The sequence below is a fragment of the Sitophilus oryzae genome, unplaced genomic scaffold (genome assembly GCF_002938485.1).
Source record: "Sitophilus oryzae breed Bouriz unplaced genomic scaffold, Soryzae_2.0 scaffold_937_pilon_pilon, whole genome shotgun sequence".
Lineage (NCBI taxonomy): Eukaryota > Metazoa > Arthropoda > Insecta > Coleoptera > Curculionidae > Sitophilus > Sitophilus oryzae.
Window position 1 is genome coordinate 1,745,151 of NW_022147569.1, and position 24,556 is coordinate 1,769,706.

Genomic DNA, 24,556 nt, shown 5'->3' on the forward strand with positions numbered 1-24,556 from the left:
ATGGTTAATGTTTTTTCTTTTTTTAATTCTAGTCTGGAATTTTGACTTTTATTACTGGCGGTACTTATTGGTGGATTTGCGTGGGTGTCATTGATTACATTTTTCAGAAAGGTGAAAGCTGGTTACTGACGTGACCTGTTCAAGGTGACAGCTTGACAGGGAGGCAAAAAATAACCAAGTGTTGTAACAACTTGAGGTTGACAGTGGTAAATAGATGGCAGTTTGCCAATGTCATCCTTAACCTTGTATCAATGGTTACATAACAACGGTTTGTCTACCAATCAGGGCTGTCTAGCGGTATTTGCATTTAATTAATAATTTTGAAATAAATTTTGAATTTGAATCTCAAGCCGAGAGTAACGCCATCTAGTGGACAGAGATCGAGGCACTGCCTTACAATAACAGAGTTCCTACTTAACCAGCAAAAACGACAATTTGACGTTTCCCGCGTTTTTAACATACGACAGTTACTGCAAGATGGTGGTTGGTCACGGCCATCCTTCTCTCTGGTCAACAAAATTAAATCAAAAGTAACAGTTACATTTCTTCTTATAAGATGAAAGTAGAAGAAAACTATTTTAAAAGTGTCCATCTAGACTGCATGTAATACTAGAGGTTTTTCTGTTGTGTAAAGATAGCTATACGATTTTTTCTTTTCAAACTCGCATTGCACACAAGGTAATATATTTTTTATTAATATGTATTTCAACTTAAAGTTAATATCTGTCTCCATATTGTAGCCTTGAAGAAGAAAATAAAGACTTTTCGAAAGCTTGGCAGTAGTAATAAATAGTAATAAATGAGTTTTCATTAAATTTTGCCCTTACGACAAGGCCGTTACTCCCCAATTCAAAATTTCTGGTTATATATATATATATATATATATATATATATATATATATATATATATATATATATATATATATCCTATGTGCTAAATAAATATATTTGTTCTTAATAGTTGTTTTGATTAAAAGAGAGAACCTGGTATAGCGGTCCTAGCAAACAACTTCCAGCTCGCGACATGTGGTGTCTGTGTTTTTTGTATGCAAATTTTAATTACTTTATTTTTTTTTTCACCACCACAACAATATTTAATAGTTGATTCCAGCATACATAGTTATTTATATGCTAAGTATATTATAATCTAGTTGTTGTTAGACGTATATTTATTTAAATAAGTGATTTTTCATTCTTATGATTTAATATTTTAAAGATTTTTAGGTACTATTAATATTTAGCGGCAACGCTGAGTAGTGCCATGTTTAAAAAAATTGAGTGAGATTAATGCAAAATTACTTTCTTTCGTGTGTTTAGATAATAGAGCCATAACAGGTAATAGAGCATTATTATGGCTGGAGAAAAATTAAGCTGTAAAACCAAATTGAGGCGCTGATTTCTACTTTTACAATTTCATAAGCATTCTGACATGAACGCACGTTTGTCTACCTTTTTTAACTGAAACTGCCGAATGAAAATGCAGGAGTAGGATAAGAGGATATAAATAATAAAAAATATGTACATTTTTCTAATTAAACAATAATTTTACAAAGAATAAAAATCATAAATTTCTCTTTAATTATTTATAATTATTGTTGAATTATCCAATACTCTAGTTGCAATAAGATTTTGATACCATCTAGCTGATTCCTTCCATGTTCTTGTTCTATTAGGGCTGTCATAATCTACCCTAATGATACCAAATCTGGTCCTAAAATTTAAAAATTACGAAAATTATTACTTTCGATTACAGAGTTCATTAGCTAAATTTATATTATTTAATTTAACCTAGAAAACCATACCGGATGCGTCTCGAAAGTGTCTCACCCCTAAAACGTTTTTATTTTTTCAGATGAAAAAATGATATTTGGTATGTTAGTATATGACATAAATTAGGATTGATTGACGTATTCAATTATTTTTGGTCACTTCCTGTTTTACCGGAAAAGACTACAACTTTTGATTTTTAAATAGCACCCTCGGTATATTGCTACTCTATTCGATAGAAAATGACACTCTGAATAGAATGACATATCATATGTCAATATTTGACATTTTCAGTTATAAAAGAATCGTAATTTAAATTTCAATCTAGAGTGCCATGGCTAAAAACACTATTTATAATCAAGGAGATTTGGAAAAATAGATTTGATCGTTGTCAAATGTTTATCCTAACCTTTTGTAATTTAAAATACCGTTTAATAACATATTTTGTCGTAATGAACCGTTATTTTTTTAAAGTTATAAATCATAATAGAATACTAATACCATGCCAAATAAGTGAAATTAGTCAGAAAAGATAACAATTGGCTATAACTCAGTAATTTTTAGAAAAAAAAACATAGTATAACTTATATTGCTGGAAAGCTTTAAAATGGCGCTTTTTATGAAGTTATGGCTAACTATGGATTCCATTTATAAAAATATAAGTTTCTACCGTATGATCGAAAAAAAAAACGGCGTCAGCGATGGCTATGAAATGAAGGTCGCTGTCATTTTATATGGGAAATGTCATCGATCGTCATTTCCCAGCCAATTGGAATCCGTTTTTTTTTCGATCATACGGTATCATCAAAAATGGCGGGATCTGGAAAAGAATGGAAACCACAGTCTAAGAATGCGAATATCTTCAGCTTTTAGATGAAAACTTTTTGCCAACATCTATTATAAAGGAATTAGAGAAAAACTTTAATATAGCAGAAATTTGTTTCTTTTCGAAATATTTAGTAAGCCATAAACTTTTTGAAAAATCAGAAAAGCGCATAAATTTGACCTCACAAAAATGCAATTATTCTTCTCTAGCTCCAGTAGTTTCCGAATATTTTTTTACCGTCTCTATAGCTCTGCTACTGGAGCTATTTATATTTTTTATATTATTAGAGTATTATTTTATATTCTTTGTACTTACTCATAGGTGCCCCATTCGAAATTGTCCATCAGTGACCATAATGAATATCCAATAACATTAATATTGTCTTCCAGAATAGCATCCAACAAATTTCCCAAATAAAGCTATAAAAATCCTTTAATTAGACAAAATACTATACAATTAAAGAGAACTATGATCGCGTAAGCTTTGAACTTTAATAAATAAATAAATTTAAAAAATTATTTTTATTAGATTTATTCCTATATTCCTATCCTTACATTACTATCTAAATGTGTTTATCATAAAATCTTGAAAACATACGGCACCTATATAATATATATGCTCTATGTAATAAAATGCTCTGCTTATAATTAAGGCTTGGAATCATAAAAAATATGATATATCAAATATTGAAAATTACCTTTAAATATTCAATTCTGTCTGTGTCTTCTAATCCATCTGAAGTACCTTTTCCGTTTTCAGTTATCAAAATGCTACCAGGATTATACCTAACAATTTTCAAACATTATTAATAAATACAGAAACAAAAAATATTCACGACAGTAAAACTAAAAGTGTATTAACGATTTTTTTCCGTAATATTCTCGTACTACATAATTATATAGGGTGCTACAAATTCGAGGTACGAGCATTGGTATCTCGGTAACCGTAATAGATACGAACATAGTTAAATTGGGACAAACTTGCGCTTTGGGATGTTCACCAAGATGTCATCAAAAAAGTTTTAAAAATTTCAAGGATTGCTGAGTTTTTTGGAAAACACGGATTTTTTTGAAAATCAATTTTACTTTTTTTCTGTCGTTGCTTTTTAGAAAATCAAAAACCCAATTTCATTCCTATTGCCACTTTATTAGGGCTATATGATAGTATTTTTATATTTTCAAATTAACTGCTAATTTGTGAGATACAGAGGCCAACTTATTTTTTTTTAAATACGGACCTGCATTTTTTATTTCAGGTTATGAAAGAACTCGGTCTCCTGAGTACAATGATGTGTCACACTTAGTACTTTTTTCTGTTTTGGAAATTTGAGCACAATTGATTTAAACTAATTTCAAGTCCGGCTCTGTTTTTTTTTTAAATATTTACTCTATTCATCGTTCTAATATCGAAAAGCCTTCAAACTTCATCAATCGGACTTTTTTAAGAAAATTAATTTTATTTTTCAGAAACTATTTGAGACAGAGTTTACCAAAAATGCTTTTTATATCTACTAGTGGGTAAATGAATTTGTAGATATATTACGACTTTTCTTGGAACTTTAGTTTCGGAGATATTAATTTAATCGGACCTTTTTAAGAAAATTAATTTTATTTTTCAGAAACTATTTGAGGCAGAGTTTACCAAAAATGCTTTTTATATCTACTAGTGGGTAAATGTATTTGTAGATATATTACGACTTTTCTTGGAACTTTAGTTTCGGAGATATAAATTTAATCGGAACTTTTTAAAAAAATTAATTTTATTTTTCAGAAACTATTAGAGACAGAGTTTACCAAAAATGCTTTTTATAACTACTAGTGGGTAAATGAATTTCTAGATATATTACGAATTTTTTTGGAACTTTAGTTTCGGAGATATAAATTTAATCGGACCTTTTTAAAAAAAATAATTTTATTTTTCAGAAACTATTAGACAGAGTTTACCAAAAATGCTTTTTATATCTACTAGCGGGTAAATGAATTTCTAGATATATTACGAATTTTTTTGGAACTTTAGTTTCGGAGATATATATTTAATAGGGCATTAAACTTCATCAATAACGTGAGGTAAAACATTGAATACGGAAAATCAAATGCAATAAAATAACAAAAATAATATAAAATAAATAATATGTGTGTGTGAAATCAATACATCTCATCATTTACAATAAAGAGTACAAAATGCATTAGGAATAAATAAAAGAGCTATAAATAAAATTGAACGAAAAATAAATTTGTGCAATAGGGTGGGTTATACACCTTTCGAACGTGTAGAGCACTAGAAACTAGTTAGTAAAAGTTAATTAATTTATAATAACGACGATTAATATTATGCAAATTATTAGATCGTACACTGAGATTTCAAATTCATCTTTAAATTGCTGACCTGGATATTAATTATTAGAATTTTTTAATTAATTATTGAATTGTTAATTAGCGCTGATCAATATTGTTGCGATGAATATAATCAGATTAAATAATTTAAGAAACCAGAGTCGGACTTGAAATTATTTTAAATAATAATTAAATAGTTTTGTTGTTGTTAAGGTACCCAACACAAAAAAAAGTATAAGTGTGGCATATCGTTGTACTCAGGAGACCGAGTTCTTTCAAAGCCTGATATAAAAAATGCATGTCCGTATTTAAAAAATATAAGTAGGCCTCTGTATCTCACAAATTATCAGCTAATTTGAAAATCTAAAAATACTATCAGATAGCCCTAATAAAGTGACTATGAAAATGTGCAATTATTTTTTTGATTTTCTAAAAAGTAACGACAGGAAAAAATAAAATTGATTTTCAACAAAATCCGTTTTTTTCGAAAAAACTCAGCAATCCTTGAAATTTTTAAAAAATTTTTGATGGCATCTTGGTGAACATCTCAAGGCACAACTTTGTCCCAATTTAACCATTTTCGTATCTATTACGGTTTCCGAGATACCAATGCTGGTACCTAGAATTTGTAGCACCCTGTATATCACGTCTTGAGACTGTGTCCTTGAAGCTCTACGCAATGGCAGTTATAATCAAAAAGTACCATCTCGCAAAAAGGGTTATTTAAACATATGTATACTACCAAAAGACTGAAATATCAATTTCAATAAATTTCAAGAATAGTAATTATATTTACCTTTTTTCTATCAATTAGTTGAAAACTATTTTAATGTTTTTAAATATTTATATAGAATAGCACCCTGTACAAATTCTAGGTACCAGCATTGGGATCTCGGTAAACGTAATAGACACTAGCGTGGTTAAATTTGGGCAAACTTGCGCTTTGGGATGTTCACCAAGCATTACTTGACGTCATTTGTAAAAGTGAAATCAATAATTTTCAATATTTACAATAAAGAGTACAAAATGCATTCGGAAGTATGAGAAGATATATTCAAAGAGCTATAAATAAAATTGAACGAATAATACATTTCTGCAATAGGAAGGGTGTAACCCTTTAGAACATGTAGAGCATTAGGAACTAGTTTGTAGAAGTTGATTTATTTATAATAACTACGATTATTATATGATTATGTATATTATACCCTTGTTTATATATACTGAGCAGTACACTGAGATTTCAAATTCACAATAAAATAAGTTAAAAATAGTATCTTTAAATTACTGACCTGGATATTATTTATTTGAATTTTTCAGTTGGATCGATTTTCCTTATTCAATGTTAATTCTGATCAATATTGTTGCGATAACTACAATCAAATTAAATAATTTAAAAAACCTCGGTCGGACTTAATTAGATAGTTTTGTTGTTCTTAAGGTACCCAAAACAAAAAAAAAGTATAGTGTGGCATATCATTGTACTCAAGAGACCGAGTTCTTTCAAGACCTGAAATAAAAAATGCAGGTCCGTATTCAAAAAAATTAAGTTGGATTCTACATCTCACCAATTATAAGCTAATTTGATAATCCAACAATACTCAGATAGCCTTAATAAAGTGACTATGAAAATGTGCAATTAATTTTTTGATTTTCTAAAAAGTAACGACAGGAAAAAATAAAATTGATTTTCCAAAAATCCTTTTTTTCCAAAAAACTCAGCAATCCTTGAAATAAAAAAAATGTGATGGCATCTTGGTGAACATCCCAAGGCACAACTTTGCCCCAATTTAACCATCTTCGTATCTATTACGGTTACCGAGATACCAATGCTCGTACCTCCGAATTTGTAGCAACCTGTATACATAAATTATATTTAAGAACTGAATTAAAATTGTCATTTAGTGAAAGTATTTTCCAAATTTTATGAAAATATATATGATCGTAATAAGGTTTTACTGTCGTTGACGTAATTTAACAACTTTCTGAAAGCCTGGTTATCAGAAAAATTACGATTTATGCTCGAACCAACACTCAAATCTTTTGAATATGATGGTGTACCGATTGGTTCGTCATCCTCGTATCTAACAGCATTGCTATAATACCTAAAATATCAATATACATTTTATAATTATCAATGCAGAAATGTCTGATTTTACGTGTTTAGTGCAAAGAAGTCGTGAGTTCCGTTAATATATTCTATTTCGTCTTGTGTGAAAGCAGGCAAACGAGATCGGGCTAAGTTTTCCAGCTGACTTCTATTTGCTATGCGGTCGATCATTACTTCAGGCCAGTTACCTTTAAAGATCGGATTTGCAAACCATCCAAGCTATTATAAATAATGGATTAAAAATTTGGAAGTCGTCAAATATATATATGTTTCGTGTTAAAATATTAAGATTTAAAAATATTTAAAATATTCTTAGTTTTAATATTGAACTAATATTTTATTCTTATAACAGCTTGCTTTCTTAAGTATTATAGTTATTTCAAAGATATTGATTTACATTAAACTGGAGTGATCGCTCTTGCGCTTCTAAATCCAAGAGATCGTCAGTTTCTGCATCAACCCAGCTAGATTCTAAAACTATTCCAACTTTTCCTAAAATAGTAAAAGGCCTAACAATAATGTTAATGATACGGATTCAGATTTTATGTTGAGAGTTTATGTTGTTTATGAGAGATTTACTAAGGATATGTTTTTCAAGTCTTATTTTTTTAATCTAACAGTCAAAAATCAACATATTTACAGCATAAAATATTTTTAAAAGTGAAAAATTGCAAAAAAATGTCAAAGCTAGCAAAAAATGTATACCTCTGTGGCGGATTCAGTTCTTCAAAAAAGTCCAAAAGAAAACAAGCAGACTAAACCAATGAACACTGGACGACGAACAAAAAATGTAATATAGAAAATATCATGTGAATGTGATAAATTTTATATTGGTGAAACATCTAGACCCTTAAATGTACGAATTAAAGAAAATAAAGATTATTTAATTTGGTGATTTTTACAAATTTAAGATTTGTCAGCATTCATGGGACACAGGGCACAGAGTAGATTTTAACAACGCAAAAATTATAATGAAAGAAGCGATAGCCTCTAAAAGAAAAATAAAAGAGGCTTTTTTAATACAATCTAATAAAAATAAATAGTGTATGTTGAACATCGTCATCTTAACCACAGTAGATGCATGATGAACTATCTACCCTACGACGATCGTATAAATATCTTCTAAAACACCCATGGCCAGACAATGCTTGACTTATGAAGTAATCTACTTCTCCATATTGTCTGTTTAACCATAGTTGTATGTCGTGTATTAACCTGTTAGTCCATCTGCCATATATTCCGTTATTCCATTTCTCTTGCCACTGTTGCAGCAGTTTTGACCTTGCTAGATTTTTATCCATACCATGGTATCTATCATATCGTCCGTATGAGCAGATCAATAGGCGCTATTTCAGCTATAACTCCTATAGCCTCTCCAGATACAGTTTTGTATGTGCTGCATACCCTAATAGACATAATGCCTACATAGACCTAATAGACATGTATTCTGCGTAGTATTTGCATTAGCTTGCGATTGTTTGTAACTTTATGCCATACCGGTGCAGCATACAACAGCTGCGAGTATACAACACTAGCAAGTACTCTTCTTTTGGATGCTCTAGCACCTCCTACATTTGGCATGAGTAAGGCTAAAGTGGTGACGGTTTTCTCGGCCTTGGTGATGGTTTTATTAATATGGTCCGCAAAATTCAATTTGGTATCCAGCCACACTCCTAAGTATTTTAAAGAATTACTTGGGTAAATTACAGTTCCTTGTATATAAAACTGCACCGGGGATATTTTTCTTTTTCTGGTCAGCAATACTGCTTCAGTTTTATGTGAAGCTACGGTCAACAGATTATTCTCCATCCAGTTTACAACTCTTTGGATTGCCAGTTGACGGTGTTCATCAGTACATCTTCATCCTTTGCACATGATACAATGGCAAGGTCATCTGCAAAGGCAACTAAAGTTGTTTTATCTGGCATTTCTATCCTAAGTAGTTCATCATAGAGTACGTTCCAGAGCATAGGTCCCAAGACTGATCCCTGTGGTACACCGCTATTTACCATCACAGTTTTTTGTAACTCTTCGGCGTCTATTATGATTCTTCTTTGTGATAGGTAGGATGCTATAATATCAATTAGACACTGATTTATTTTCCTCTTTTGCAGATTGTTCAATATAACTTGCCAGGAGGCGTTGTTAAATGCATTTTTAACATCAATTGTAATCATTGCACATAGTCTGCGATGCTTACTCGTGTATGCAGCAGCTTCTTCCGCTATCTGCATTACTTTAAGGATAGCATCCACAGTCTGCCTTCCTTCACGAAAGCCATATTGTGTGTCTGAGAATCCTCCTTTGCGAGCAATTTCCTCTTCCAGCTTAGTTCGTATGAGGTGTTCATACAGCTTTCCTTCTGCATCTAGGAGACTGAGTGGTCTAAAAGATGCTGGTTCGTTCAGTAATTCCCTTCCTTAGTAGTACCAGTTTGCCTATTTTCCATTCCAATGGGAATTGACTTTTCCGAGCTAATTCATTATACACCGATAGAACGTGTTCAGGTTTGTTATGAGCAGTAGCCTTTAGTACTTCCGATGCTATATTACTGGGACCAGGAGCTTTATTATTTTTAGTTTGTTGGACGCCACACACAAATCGTTAATTGTAAAATTTAAAACTTTATTATCTAAATTGTAAATATCACAGTCATATATCACATTACAACCTTTTTACATTGGTGCAAATGGTACTAACCTTGATACTGATCGCGAAACTCTTCATCGTATATTCTGTATGCTCTAGCGTGGGATTTAAGAAGAACGTAAGAACACTGATACAAACCATCACCAGGCAAGGCAAATCCAGGTGCTCCATTTCCATAACCATACCCCATAAAACAATGAATAGTGGGCTCATTGAATGTTACCCTAAATAATGAGTAGTTATAGTTTTAAATAAAACATACACAGTGACTAACTTATGTGTGTTTTACATGACATTTTACAAAACGTCATGTAATAAAATAATAAATAAATATTAATAAATGTGTTTATTATCGAAGATTTCGTAACTTTGATGTAGAGGTATTTACTTAGAATACGAAAGAAATGATTGGATTAATAATATCTTAATAATATCATGAATCATAGTAGATCGACAGCGAAACGAATATCTCGTGTTTGTGAGTGTTTTCTGCAATTCAACTAGAAATTGTAGGTTAGTGCTAAGATTTGTGCTAAGGGTGTTTCAACATTAAATTAATAGACCACCATACTGCGCTTTCGCACCAACCGCGGTGCCGTTGATTCCATATTCTCTGTCCGCCAACTACAGAAGAAAGTAAAGGAACAGCAAAGTAAACTTTATGTTGCATTCACATCGACCTAACAAAAGCCTTCGACTCTGCAAACAGAGATATACTTTGGGCAACTATGCAAAAGTTCGGAATACCGAACAAATTTCTTACAGTGTGTAAAAGCCTCCATAACTACAACAAGTCGAGAGTGTCACATCATGGATCACTGAGCGATCCCGTCCTAACAAATACAGGAGTTAGGCAGGGATATGTCTTAGCTCCTCTCCTATTCTATATCGATGGCAATGCTCTCTATTATAGTGGACAGCAAACTGCAGGAAAGCGGAATGGGTGTTAGGTATATATAGGTATGACGGCGGTCTGTTCAACATATAATAATATAACAATAAATTTAGGGCAAAAATGCGTATAAAATTCATCACAGAACTTCAATACGCTGATTTGCTCTAGTTGCAAAAACGTTACAGCAATTACCAGAAATGTTGAACACATACACCTGGGCATAGGAGGCTTTGGGCTTTAAGCTGAATATCGATAAAACTAAAATCATGTGCACTCCCTCGGAAAATCATAACAATGCTACAAAAATCGGAGAAGAACTATTGGAATATGTAGTGGAATTCAATTACCTCGGCAGTTTGATTTCGGAAAAGGCCAATATCGACTCTGAAATTCAGTACATAATTAGCAGCGCCTCACGAACATTCTGGAAATTAAAAGACAGGGTTTTCTACAGTCATGACTTGAGCACAAAAACGAAACTGGCAGTGTACCGAGCAATAATAATACCCACCATGTTGTATAGAAGCGAAACTTAGGTGCCGTACTGCCGGCACACGAACGCATTAAACAAGTCGCAACAGAGACGCCTTAGACAACTGTTAAGAATCAAATTATACCACCATGTCTCAAACGTATCAGTCCTTGAAAAAGCTAGCTGCGAAAGCGCTGAAATCATGATAACTAAATCCCACTTAAGATGGGCTGGCCACGTATGCAGGGTGCAAGAAAACCGCCTACCGAAATCTCTTCTTTTCGATGAGCTTAGGGTAAGAGGAAACCGGGTGGACAACTCAAAAGATACAACGATATTTTCCATGAAAACTTAAAGGGGATTAAGCATACAGAATCAAGTAGGGGGGGGGGGGGCAGCGCACAATAGAACGCAATGGAGAACAATTGTAAACTCAGTTAACATGACAACCAAAAAGTAAAGAGGCAACAAAGTAACGAGATCTTTGAATGCCCGGAGTGCGGAAGAGAGATAACATCACGTAACGGGCTTTTCAGTCATAGAAAAGCTCATGAAAGAAAACGCCTTGCATAACCATCTTCTATGGTATTATTTAGTATTGACGACATGGATTTAATTCAGTAGGGTGGGACAGAAACGTGATGGCCATAACATGCATATTCTCATAGCCTTGAAAAGTAATATTCTAAAGAATAACATCTATACAGGAAGGCATTGTTGTTAAAGAAGATCTTACTCCTCACCGTCTGAATTTAATGAAAAATGCATCAGAGAGGTTTGGTTTTAAGAATGAGTGGATATTTAATTAAATTGATCGAGCACGAAACAACATTGTAGCAATTTATTTTTGACTAATTTTGTAAAAGAGAGTCTATGGATATATATGTATTTTAAATATTTTTATAAAGGAATTCTTTGCGATTCCATTGTTAGTTTGTAAGGTTTATTAGTGCTGTGTTTTTGACGCCTAAATGTGTTCAGCTTATACTTTCGAAACTCTAAGAGTTTTTGAAATATACACATTTTGTCACATCTATTTTTTTTGTCACATCTACACATCTAAATTTTTAAGATAAGTACTTTAATTTAGAGTTTTCTGATGTCACTCCAGAAAATCAAATAATAATTTTATAAATTAAAACTACTTACCAATACTTAACATCAGACCCAAATGAATTGTAGCATAATCTGACATAATCTTCAAAATAATCAACAAACTGGACGTTTAAAAGACCACCCAAATCACTGATATGTTGTGGCATATCCCAATGATACAATGTTACAACTGGTTCTATGTTTTCCGCTTTCAAGGCCTAAAATTATTTGTTTGTTTTTTATGAGAACAGGTGCTTAGAAGCAGGGTTGGCATGATTTAAATCGTGATTTAAATCAAGTGATTTTTTTAGTTTTAATCATGTGATTTAAAACAAAAAAATAATTTTATTGAAACTTGATAATAAATAAAAAATTACTATAAAAGTTATAAAAATCTGTCTAAGAAAACTATAAAAAATATTTCTATAACAGATATAACAGATAGTAAATCGAAAAATAATTGTAAATTTTATTATAAAACTGTATAAAAATACCTATTCATCAATTTAAATGTTGAACCGATTTTTGAAGTAATTTTGTGTGAATTTTAAGACCGGTAAACGCAGGGATTTATTTTAAAATTTATGTATAAGTGACAAAAATTCGCTGTTCGAATACATATCATTCGCAGACTGGTGCAGAACTAGGTTCTTCTGATATAGAGACGACTATATCTTCATTCCCGAAAATCTATAATCGTTGTCAGAAAATGTATGTTGTTTTATATTTTTTTTGAAACGTTGGTATGTTTCCAAATTCTTACCGACATTTTGATTTGCAGTAAGTACTTTACACTTTGACATTAGGTGATACATAATCAAGGATAATACTAATTTCATTCTCGACTTAAGACTATTCCCGAACTAGTGTATTGTTTTATTAAGAGTAGAAATTATAGCTTTTTTGACAAATTTTTGACATTTTGAGGACCATCGTAAAGCTATTCCGACGTTACAAGGAGGCACAAAAAGTATATTTTTACTTCAAATAAAACACCATTTTTTAAAACATTACAAATAATTTTTTAATCAATTTCAAACATTGCAACTAATACAAACAGTAATCGAGAAACGATTTGTACACTCGTTGAATTTGACACCCAATATCAGTTTAATAATATATTTTTGCACTTTTGTGCTTAGGCGTAACAGTGCTTTACTTTTATGCCTAACCGTTAAAATGACAAAAATTAATACTTTAGAGACGTTTGAAAAAAAATCCTTTTGATCTGAAGGGAGCGATTTTTTTTGCGGAATATATTGGTGACCGGTGTGGAAAAATTACACGCGCCGTACAATTGTTAATGTTATCGGTATCGCTCAGAGTTATAAAGATTAAGCCATTTAGGATACGACTTTAAAGGCTGATTCATGGTACACCGGGCCGTACCCGAGCCGGGCACGTTCCGTAAAGTAGACACCGAGCCACGTCCGGGCCTTCAATATATGCTACACCGAGTGGACAACGGGGATCATGTCCGTGCCGATTATATTCTAGAAAACAGTGTTGCCGCAGTGGTACATTTGTACCAAATTTGATACTTTTAATTCTATTTGGTACAGTTGTACTACATTTTCAAATCCAGGATAATTTGGTACAATAATTATTTCCCACGCGCACCGAAAATGAATAGATATTTAATAATTATTGTCGTTGATATTGCATTAAACGCGCTTACCGATACCATTCGGAGATAATCCGCATTAATTAACGACGTATTATAAACGTTGTAATGTCCATAGCGTTGCCTATATTAAATAACCCGAAGAAAAACTTGAAAATTTACTGTTTCTAACATGCTTCTATATTTGCGTTTTTTTTTTATTAAAATTTAAGTTTTCCAAGTATTGTGTGTAGTATTAGAATTACTTAGATTTCTTCAACCTATACATACTTATAATTGGGTTTTCTGAATTTCTATTTCATGTTTTTCGTCTCGATTTGTGTCTTTCTCCAGGAAGTTTTTTATGTAGAAATTTATGAAGAAATTCACAGCGACCAAACCGGTTAAAGTCATTTGCAGATGTATTTTGTTGTGCTTTAAAAAATTGTACCAAAGTGGTACATTTTTAGTTTATGTGTGGTACGCGCTAAAAGTTGGGTGCGGCAACACTGCTAGAAAACAGTCGCTATAGGCCCGTAGGCGAACGAAGTATTTAGCCCGGGCGACTCATTTATGTTTGCCGCAACGGGGCCGGACCGTAGCGGATCCGAGGAAAAATGTACACCGACATTTCTCGGACGGGGCACGGACGCGTTCCGGCGAAGCTCGGACTGTGCTCGGCTTAGCATGAATGCATAAGTATAAATAACATTTGACAATGTTTGGCCGTGCCTTCACCGTCGCACGGCCCCGGCCCGTCACGGTGTACCATGAATCAGCCTAAAAGGCTGATTCATGGTACACCGGGCCGTACCCGAGCCGGGCACGTTCCGTAAAGTAGACACCGAGCCACGTCCGGGCCTTCAATATATGCTACACCGAGTGGACAACGGGGATCATTTCCGTGCCGATTATATTCTAGAAAAGTGTTGCCGCAGTGGTACATTTGTACCAAATTTGATACTTTTAATTCTATTTGGTACAGTGGTACTACATTTTCAAATCCAGGATAATTTGGTACAATAATTATTTCCCACGCGCACCGAAAATGAATAGATATTTAATAATTATTGTCGTTGATATTGCATTAAACGCGCTTACCGATACCATTCGGAGATAATCCGCATTAATTAACGACGTATTATAAACGTTGTAATGTCCATAGCGTTGCCTATATTAAATAACCCGAAGAAAAACTTGAAAATTTACTGTTTCTAACATGCTTCTATATTTGCGTTTTTTTTTTATTAAAATTTAAGTTTTCCAAGTATTGTGTGTAGTATTAGAATTACTTAGATTTCTTCAACCTATACATACTTATAATTGGGTTTTCTGAATTTCTATTTCATGTTTTTCGTCTCGATTTGTGTCTTTCTCCAGGAAGTTTTTTTATGTAGAAATTTATGAAGAAATTCACAGCGACCAAACCGGTTAAAGTCATTTGCAGATGTATTTTGTTGTGCTTTAAAAAATTGTACCAAAGTGGTACATTTTTAGTTTATGTGTGGTACGCGCTAAAAGTTGGGTGCGGCAACACTGCTAGAAAACAGTCGCTATAGGCCCGTAGACGAACGAAGTATTTAGCCCGGGCGACTCATTTATGTTTGCCGCAACGGGGCCGGACCGTAGCGGATCCGAGGAAAAATGTACACCGACATTTCTCGGACGGGGCACGGACGGGTTCCGGCGAAGCTCGGCCCGTGCTCGGCTTAGCATGAATGCATAGGTATAAATACCATTTGATAATGTTTGGCCGTGCCTTCACCGTCGCACGGCCCCGGCCCGTCACGGTGTACCATGAATCAGCCTTAAGGCTGATTCATGGTACACCGGGCCGTACCCGAGCCGGGCACGTTCCGTGCAGTAGACACCGGGCCACGTCCGGGCCTTCAATATATGCTACACCGAGTGGACAACGGGGATCATGTCCGTGCCGATTATATTCTAGAAAACAGTGTTGCCGCAGTGGTACATTTGTACCAAATTTGATACTTTTAATTCTATTTGGTACAGTGGTACTACATTTTCAAATCCAGGATAATTTGGTACAATAATTATTTCCCACGCGCACCGAAAATGAATAGATATTTAATAATTATTGTCGTTGATATTGCATTAAACGCGCTTACCGATACCATTCGGAGATAATCCGCATTAATTAACGACGTATTATAAACGTTGTAATGTCCATAGCGTTGCCTATATTAAATAACCCAAAGAAAAAACTTGAAAATTTACTTTTTCTAACATGCTTCTATATTTGCGTTTTTTTTTAATAAAATTTAAGTTTTCCAAGTATTGTGTGTAGTATTAGAATTACTTAGATTTCTTCAACCTATACATACTTATAATTGGATTTTCTGAATTTCTATTTCATGTTTTTCGTCTCGATTTGTGTCTTTCTCCAGGAAGTTTTTTTATGTAGAAATTTATGAAGAAATTCACAGCGACCAAACCGGTTAAAGTCATTTGCAGATGTATTTTGTTGTGCTTTAAAAAATTGTACCAAAGTGGTACATTTTTAGTTTATGTGTGGTACGCGCTAAAAGTTGGGTGCGGCAACACTGCTAGAAAACAGTCGCTATAGGCCCGTAGACGAACGAAGTATTTAGCCCGGGCGACTCATTTATGTTTGCCGCAACGGGGCCGGACCGTAGCGGATCCGAGGAAAAATGTACACCGACATTTCTCGGACGGGGCACGGACGGGTTCCGGCGAAGCTCGGCCCGTGCTCGGCTTAGCATGAATGCATAGGTATAAATAACATTTGACAATGTTTGGCCGTGCCTTCACCGTCGCACGGCCCCGGCCCGTCACGGTGTACCATGAATCAGCCTTTATTGGAAATAAGTCCTAGTCATTTGGAAATCCGATTTAAATATTGTTTTGAATTAAAATCAAAAAAATTTGATTTAAATGAAAAAAAAAAAACGATTTAAATTAAAAAAATCTGATTTTTTTGATTTATTTTAAAAAATCATGATTTTTTCCAAACCTGCTTAGAAGTAATCAATTTAATAATAAGTCGTTGTTAACTATAATATTCATATAGTTTATACAATTAGGTATTAAATTTCTAAGAAAAGCAGTATATTAAACCAATTACCTTTATAAGATTTGAATAGTAATCAATTCCCTTTTGATTAACAATATTCAGTGTTCCATTCGGCAGAATTCTTGACCAAGCAATTGAGAATCTAAGAGATAATAAATTTTAATATGTATAAGGAGTATATATGTTACGGTTAAGGTCCGATGTCCGGTTAATGTCGACATTACCCGGTTAATCTCGAGAATAACACACAACAAAACAACCAAAAACATAACCAAACTCAAACATTAACCTCTTAATGTCGACATTAACCGGATATCGGACTTTAACCGTAACATATATATTATTACAAAAAAATACAATTTTACCTATAAAATTGCAATCCGAGGTCTTTGGCATTTTGAACGTCTTCTCTCCATTTATGATAAGAATCACAGGCTACATCACCATTTTCTTCGGCATCTAATAATATAGTTATACGTTGTTATATATGTTACAGTAAAAGTTGGAAATCAGTGATTGAACAATTATCTACTGGTAAAAGCTCACATTCACTGATTGGCTAAGACTACGCCAGTAAAAGTTTAACAGCTATTTTTGAAACCAACTTTTACTATTGAATAGTGAATGCTAGCATTCCCTGGACAATAGCAGTGAGTTTGAAAGATTCAGTTAGCGTGGTTGTCACATGTTGTAAAATATAAGGATAAATAAAGATAAGTTGAATAATAGGCAATATAAGGATAACATTAAATTGGGCTAAATGTTGGCAAAGTTAACAGACATCAGGCGTAAATTCGCTTTGTTTTTTGCTGTTATGTATAATTGTTTTGTTATCGTTTTAAAAAGTGCTGTGCGGTATTTTCCCTATGGAAGAAATTTTCTGTAAAAAATTAAGGTAAACTAGGCACTCGCAAAAATGTACTACTGCTTGTTTTTCATTTTTGCAATATAATGAAGTCATAGCAAATGGTAAGCGTGCATCAGAAAAATATATTAAGGAACTGTGACTATGGGAAAGTGACTGTGAACTTATTAAACGTTTTGATATGCTTGAAGTAGCGGGCTTGAAACAACGAATAACTCCCGTTAAAAAAAGATGGGCATACTTTATTTTATCTACGATGAAGAACTTTATTAAAAAAACCTTATTGTACCAATAAGTAATCATATGTTTATGAATGTTTTTTTATTGTTTTGTACGCTTTAAACTGTTTACTATTATTTTTGTTTATTTATACAAACCCTACCAAGCTTTGAACTCCATGTACGATAATGTAGATGGAGCAGACGTGTTTACTATGTTTCCCCTTTTCCTTTTAATATTTAGAAGGTTATGTCGTTATTTTCTATAATTTTTAATAAATATACTAAAGAAGTAAATTGTAATTTTAAGATATGTGAATCAGCTTGAATATTGAAGTAATCCAATATTCTTAAAAGTTTTATTTGCTCTAACTTCCACCAACATTCTTCCTCACCACACTCGCCCTGTACAATAGAATAACTTTTCCTGGCAATCTTTAGTAAATGTTACTTTCACTAGTGAATGTTAGAAATTACTAGTGATAGTTCAATAATCGAGTACTCGAGTTTCAAGCGATTGCAATAACCGAGTGATCGCTGGATTTCGCTCGAGCGATCACTCGTATTTAAAAATACGGTTTTCACCCGCCGCTTGTTGTAAGTTAACGCCAAGCGCCAAGCAGTAAGTTGCGTGCGCAGGGCATATATTCTTTCGGTGATGAATGGCAAGTAACAAGCGGCGAGCTATTCGCTTGATCGCTTGATTTAGTTTATTTCGAAGCATTGTCGATGTAGGTCGTAAAATTTTGTCCCTCAGATACGCAACGGATAAATATATATACGGCGTCGTATAAATTTGCTACCTGCAATGTATGTAGAAAATTCGCTTGGCCTTTTATCGAGTATGTCACATTAAAATCGGATTTCAATTTATTTCATTCTAGGATCGCTTGGTACTCGTCACTTGCATCGCTCGTTCATAATCGAGCGGTGTCGGTTATTTCGATAATCGAGTACTCGAGCGATCTTTCGCTCGAGTTATCCCATCATTAGAAATTACTAGGAAAAGTCGACAAATCTCTTTAAAATACCACATTCACTTAACAATCACTGCGAACTTCCGACTTTCACTGTAACATATACACTGAATAAGAACACTCTCCCAAAAATTGTAGATAATACATCCACAAATACATCACCAAATTGAATTTTAGTTATTATTAATATTTCACACATTTATGTTTTGTTACTATTTCTTAATAAAGTATTAATAAAGTACAGAGTACGAAAATTAAAACAAGAATCATAAAAATATCATAGACAATTCACCTCGAAGTAATGGGAAAAGTGTCTCTGATTAAAAAATTCCATTCAAAAAGAAGATACCGTTATAAAGATATTATTTCTACTTAATATATTAAATAATATGATAACTTAAAAAGATATTATCTTATTAAAAATAATCAAATAACTTAAAATATTAAAACAATACTGATAAATTCTTTACATAGTTAGAAATTTCAAAACATACTACTGGTTAAATGTTTTGGAAAAGTCATATAATTATATTAATAAATATATTAGATTAAAATATTAAATAATATAAGATAAGTGTTATATGAAACAAATAAATTGCCTTTCTCACAAAGAGACCTAACTAACAAAATTTAAAGATTGAAATTTTTGCAGTTTAAAAAATGTTCATTCAAAAAATTCATAATTGACTTGAATTTAACCAAGAAAATCCACAAGAACACAATTTGAGTATCATGCACGGATGAAAAATGTCCATGTGAATATTAGAAGATTACTAGAAATATTACAAATGCAAGATCGGAATGTAAAGACATATAATCAGGAATGTATCACAGAAAAGGCAAGCTGAGAAAATGATGCAATTCCAAAAAAAATAAACCTGCGAAACTTTGAATGACTGTTCGTATATTTATTCCAGATGTTGATCGCTCACGAGCTGACCACAGAAACATAATAGGTGTAATAAAGGCTATCAAAGACGATGGTTTTTATAGACTCCGTACGGCAAATGAGGATTGGAAGTGAATTTAGATAAGACGGAATATATGTGCGTCGGCGAACGCCAAAAAAATCTCCCCCTTGAACCCCTTATGGGGGTCAATCGAACAATAGCTGATGACATAAGAATGAAACAATTAATATGGTATGGCCACGTACAGACAGATCTTCAACTGGAGACAACACACCAGCGGGACGAAGAAAACGAGGTAGACCACGCAAGAGCTGGAGAGAAGGAATAGACAATGAGGCAAAGAACGAGAGCGCGAAGATGACCTCTGGCTAAATAGGGAGCAATGGCAGCTGGGCATCGGAAAATGTTGATAGCACGTAAAACAATCGACAAGAACGCTACGCGCATATCTTCGCACGCCGCCATTTGCGTTTCCATCAACAGAAAGTAACCAGTGTCGTAGTTTTTTCAGCGACAACACACAGATTCGAGTCAGTAGCGTGCGGCTTAATTTATTTTGATTTTTTCTTGAGTGATATATTCATAGATTTAGGAAGAACAGATATCACATTATGCATTTTAACCCGATCAAACATTCGGAGGTTGACTACGTACTGTAAAAACCAACTGAGATAGAGAAGGCGACATTGCCACATATCAAATTTGCGCCTATTTACTTAGTTTGATTTGCAGAAAAGGTGACTTTAAAACCTTCACCGGATATCAATAAATCTCAATTTCTTAATTAAATTAATAGTTTATTTTTAAAGAAGCATGCGTAATAATATGTTATTAACCAGAGGATATATGCGTTACTATTAAAAGACATGTTTACTGTTTAATGTGCTGAAACGTCTAGAACTACTGGCAACGTCGCTGCTAGTCTTCCAGAATGAAACGAGCCGTCCGTCCCACCACCCCTCGCGACGGCCCATGGTTCGTTATAGCGTACTACGTTTAGCTTACGGTATGTTTGAAGTCGGAATCAAGTCCGAAGTGAACTTTTCAGTGTTTTTCAGTAGTTTTTGTTTTTGTTTAATGTACTTTTGAATCTGCGAATTTTCAATATGGTACGACAGTGTCAAATGTGTCGATAAATAAGCTCAAATTACCCGAATTTGTCTTTTCACAGGTAGGTATTGTTTCCGCCGCGCCGTAATCGTACATAGGCGTCCCACAAGGGAGCCTCTCACTATTAAAATAATTTCTAATTATATTTGTTGAATTTTGATCTATTAAAACAAGAACGTAGTAGCCGGTAATTGAATTATAATTCGTCTCAATTACTACCTAACTGTTGTAGATCATAACAAATTTGAATATAAACGTTACATTTGAAACTTTATTATAAGCCAGAAAGTGACATTTTTTTCTTAAAATTGCGTCCTATTTTGGTCATTATATACGATATTCTAAAGGAATTTTGCTCAATAAATAAACAAAGGTGTTTACTCGACCTTTTTTACATTTTATTGCTTTATTATATCTGCCCCTTCGGCCTTGTTTAGACAATTTTTTACCACCGTACAAATACATCTTCCTAGAGTTATTTGTATGGTGTGTTTAACTTTTTTTAGAATGGGACGAACTGTAAATAATTCTTAGGCTACTAGTTTTATACATACCTATATAGAGAGCGCCTCCAAAAAAGGCTTTTTACCTATTACGTTTTTGGTTTGTGATTTTTATTTCAATTTTTTACATAAGATGGGGGCACATTTTCAAAATTTTTTTGTCAACATACAGGGTGATTCAAACCGCAATACATATGCTTAATACAGTCCATGAAGATTAGGACATTTAACTAAAATTGGATCATCTGATGAAGCTACCTTTAAAAGTAATGGATTTGTAAATAAACGTAATAGGTATTCATTATTATGCGACAGAAATCCCATATCTACTGTAGCACACAGATTTTATACTTTTAATGATAAATGTCTTCTATTGCGAGACTAAAAGGCAATTGCCTCGTATCAGAGCCATCATAATACAAGAAAAAGACCGAAAGTCAAATCTTCTCTTATATTTTCAAAAAAAACACAATTTTCTCATTAAATATTGATTTTAGGTATAGGAAGTTATTAATAATACAAGATTAAACAACTATTACACAGTACTTCACAGGAAGCTATCGATTGCGAACTAACTAAATCGTTACTAATTAGGTACTAATTTTGAAAAGTTCTTTTTAAGATAAAAAAAAGGTAAAACTAAAACCTAAACTATCATTTGAGATTAAATGGGAAGTTCTAAATAATGTTGCCTATTCTAAACAAGAAAAATTTATTTATAAGTTAAGTTTTATAACATTCCTAATTAAATTTGGGCGAAAAGAATATTTCTGTTTGCTGTAGGTAATTTTCTCAGGGAAAATAGGTAAATAAAAATTACTTTTTAAGTCAAAAAAAGTCAAAAGGACAAGTTATTCGAAAAAAGACTGTCCTTTTCAAAAAAGGACAAGTGGCAACCCTAGGTATTTCTGGAATGGAAATTTAATGGCAAATCTACAACTTTGGTTTGAAAATATGTTCCGGCCACCTATGTTTACAAAAATGTCAAAAATGTGCCTAAATGCCTCCATATTCTGAAAAAAAATTGAAAGAAAAGTCACCAACCACAAACCTAATATAGAACTGTTTTGGAAGCCTGAGTCACCCTGTAAATATTCAAAAGTAACTGAAAGTTTATATAGAAGTAACTGAAAGTTTAAATTGAAAATCGACGTTGGAGTGATTTTCGAAAACTACTAACGTTTCAACATAAGTATATGTGGGATATCAATTGTATTATTATATTAGACCTTATAACAAAACGCATCTGACGAAAAAGTGTTAATGTAGTATATTAATATGAAGTAAAAATTTTACTAAATACTTTACTTTTACTTTACTAATTAAATTCATTCCAAAAAACGATACGCCACTGGCCATTAGAACAATCCCAAATGCGCCTAGTTGCCGGGGTCGGAAATTTTAGACTTCTCTGTCTCTTCTGTCCTTGTTTGACACATTGGAATGTTTGATACACTACCAACGAGTATTTATGAATGAGATGTTCGGTCTATCTTTATAATGTCTTTGGATATATTTTGTTTTTGTTGTTTTGTTTTTGTTTATTATGTGATATATTTGGTTTTTCTAGTTTTATTTTCGTTTCTTATGTAATATAATTTGTTTTAGTAGTTTTATTTTTGTTGTTCAATAAAAGTTTCTTTCTGTTTCATAGAGATCCTATTAGGTATGTACACATACAGTGCGTCTGTCCGTTCTGTAGCTACGGGGTATCCGTGAGAGGGGAAACGATATTCTCTCGATGTTTTTCGTAAAAAATTAGAGGACGCGTCCCATCAATAAAAATTCGACAAATTTGCAAGCAGCCAATAAAATGAGTGGGCGGAGCGATTTGCGGTGACGTACTCGTCAAGTCGACGTATAAAATATATTGCTGTTTATTTAAATGTTTTTTGTCCGCATCCTTTCATAGACACAGATCCAGCAGACGCACTTTATATGTGATTAATTATTTTAACATATTTTAGTTGTGAAAAAAACAGTAGTATACATATTAGGACATTCAGCTAAATAGAAAGATCTAATTAAAAATCTTAACAAACTTTAATGTTAGTAAGATTTAATGTTAACTATTTAGTGAAATTTAATGTTGTATCTAGACATTAAAAATTAAATTTAAAAATAATTGTATTTTTAATTTAAATATAATTATAAAAGTAAATAAAATGAGTATATCGAAAGTAAGTTAACAATACATTTTTAGGGCAATACAACGTTTTACATGAAGAGATTTTAATACAAATACCACAGTTTTAGTTGGCATTTCACTTTTCCAATTCAGTTGGATAACAACAAATTTACACTAAAATAAATAAAAACTGTCTCACTGTTGGGTTGGCTCCCCTACATCTGCAAATATGTCACGTCATTTCTTAAAAAATAGTGCCCGAAAATATCGTTCCACCGTGAAAAACTGTGTTTGTTGACATATCTTATCTACTTATTTATAGCTTATAAGATGAATAAATTGCCTATTGTCTACATTGAAAATAATAATATAATTTACTTTTGTTGTGGAAGAAAGTATCCCAAATGCTTGGTCCTTTACCATCTTCATTCCAAGCTCCCTCAATTTGGAATGCTGCAGTGCCAGCTCCAAACATAAAGCTTTCCGGAAATGATTTAGTAGCAAAACAGCTAAAACAGCAATTGAAAGAATAACACAAGAAACAAAACTAAACTTTCTTACCTTTGAACCAAAAAACCGAGGACAAAAAATTTAAGCAAGTAATACATTTTGGAATACATATTTAAAATTGGTTAGAATTTTTCCAAATGACCGCTTATTTATATTAATTGTTTTTTGAGGTATAAGGTACACTTTGTGATAACTTTATCAGTCAAGTATTTAAAAGTACCTTCAATGACATGCAAACTATGCATCGAAACAAAAAATAAATATAAAGAATAATATAATACAGAATTTGTTCTAGGTCAGTGGAGGGTACTGAAATCTAGATATAATCATATAGGGAAATAATCTAAACAAACACATAAAAATTTACCCATTCAAGTGGCAAATCACTGATAAATCAAGTATGTGAATTTTCCTGTATTTATGAAGAGTTCTAAGTCTAAGTGTTAAAATAATAAATTAGTTATTGGAAGGGGATATGAATAATTTGCGATTCTTGAATTTAATGAATTCATAAAAACGTGAAGATCGGACT

General features: G+C 32.7%; 1 protein-coding gene across 1 annotated transcript; it reads right to left on the bottom strand.

Moving 5' to 3' along the window:
• Positions 1-1,505: 1,505 nt before the first annotated feature.
• On the bottom strand, positions 1,506-24,158 carry LOC115890899 (myrosinase 1-like). Its single transcript, XM_030911252.1, has 12 exons — positions 24,076-24,158; positions 23,893-24,023; positions 17,168-17,261; positions 16,854-16,944; positions 12,199-12,362; positions 9,734-9,906; positions 7,431-7,525; positions 7,083-7,252; positions 6,882-7,028; positions 3,291-3,378; positions 2,909-3,012; positions 1,506-1,711 (listed from the first exon to the last, which is right to left on the bottom strand). The coding sequence occupies exons 1-12, from the start codon at positions 24,132-24,134 to the stop codon at positions 1,576-1,578; spliced, it is 1,452 nt and encodes a 483-aa protein (XP_030767112.1). The 5' UTR covers positions 24,135-24,158; the 3' UTR covers positions 1,506-1,575.
• Between the last annotated feature and the right edge of the window lie 398 nt (positions 24,159-24,556).

What these genes read in the sequence shown, in the direction of transcription:
- LOC115890899 (XM_030911252.1), bottom strand. Translation starts at nt 24,134, where the DNA reads ATGTATTCCAAAATGTATTACTTGCTTAAATTTTTTGTCCTCGGTTTT. An exon ending in ACTATTCAAATCTTATAAAG is followed by an intron (nt 12,363 to 16,853) that starts GTAATTGGTTTA and finishes AAATAATTTTAG; the next exon opens with GCCTTGAAAGCGGAAAACAT. An exon ending in GGGTCTGATGTTAAGTATTG is followed by an intron (nt 9,907 to 12,198) that starts GTAAGTAGTTTT and finishes CTCATTATTTAG; the next exon opens with GGTAACATTCAATGAGCCCA.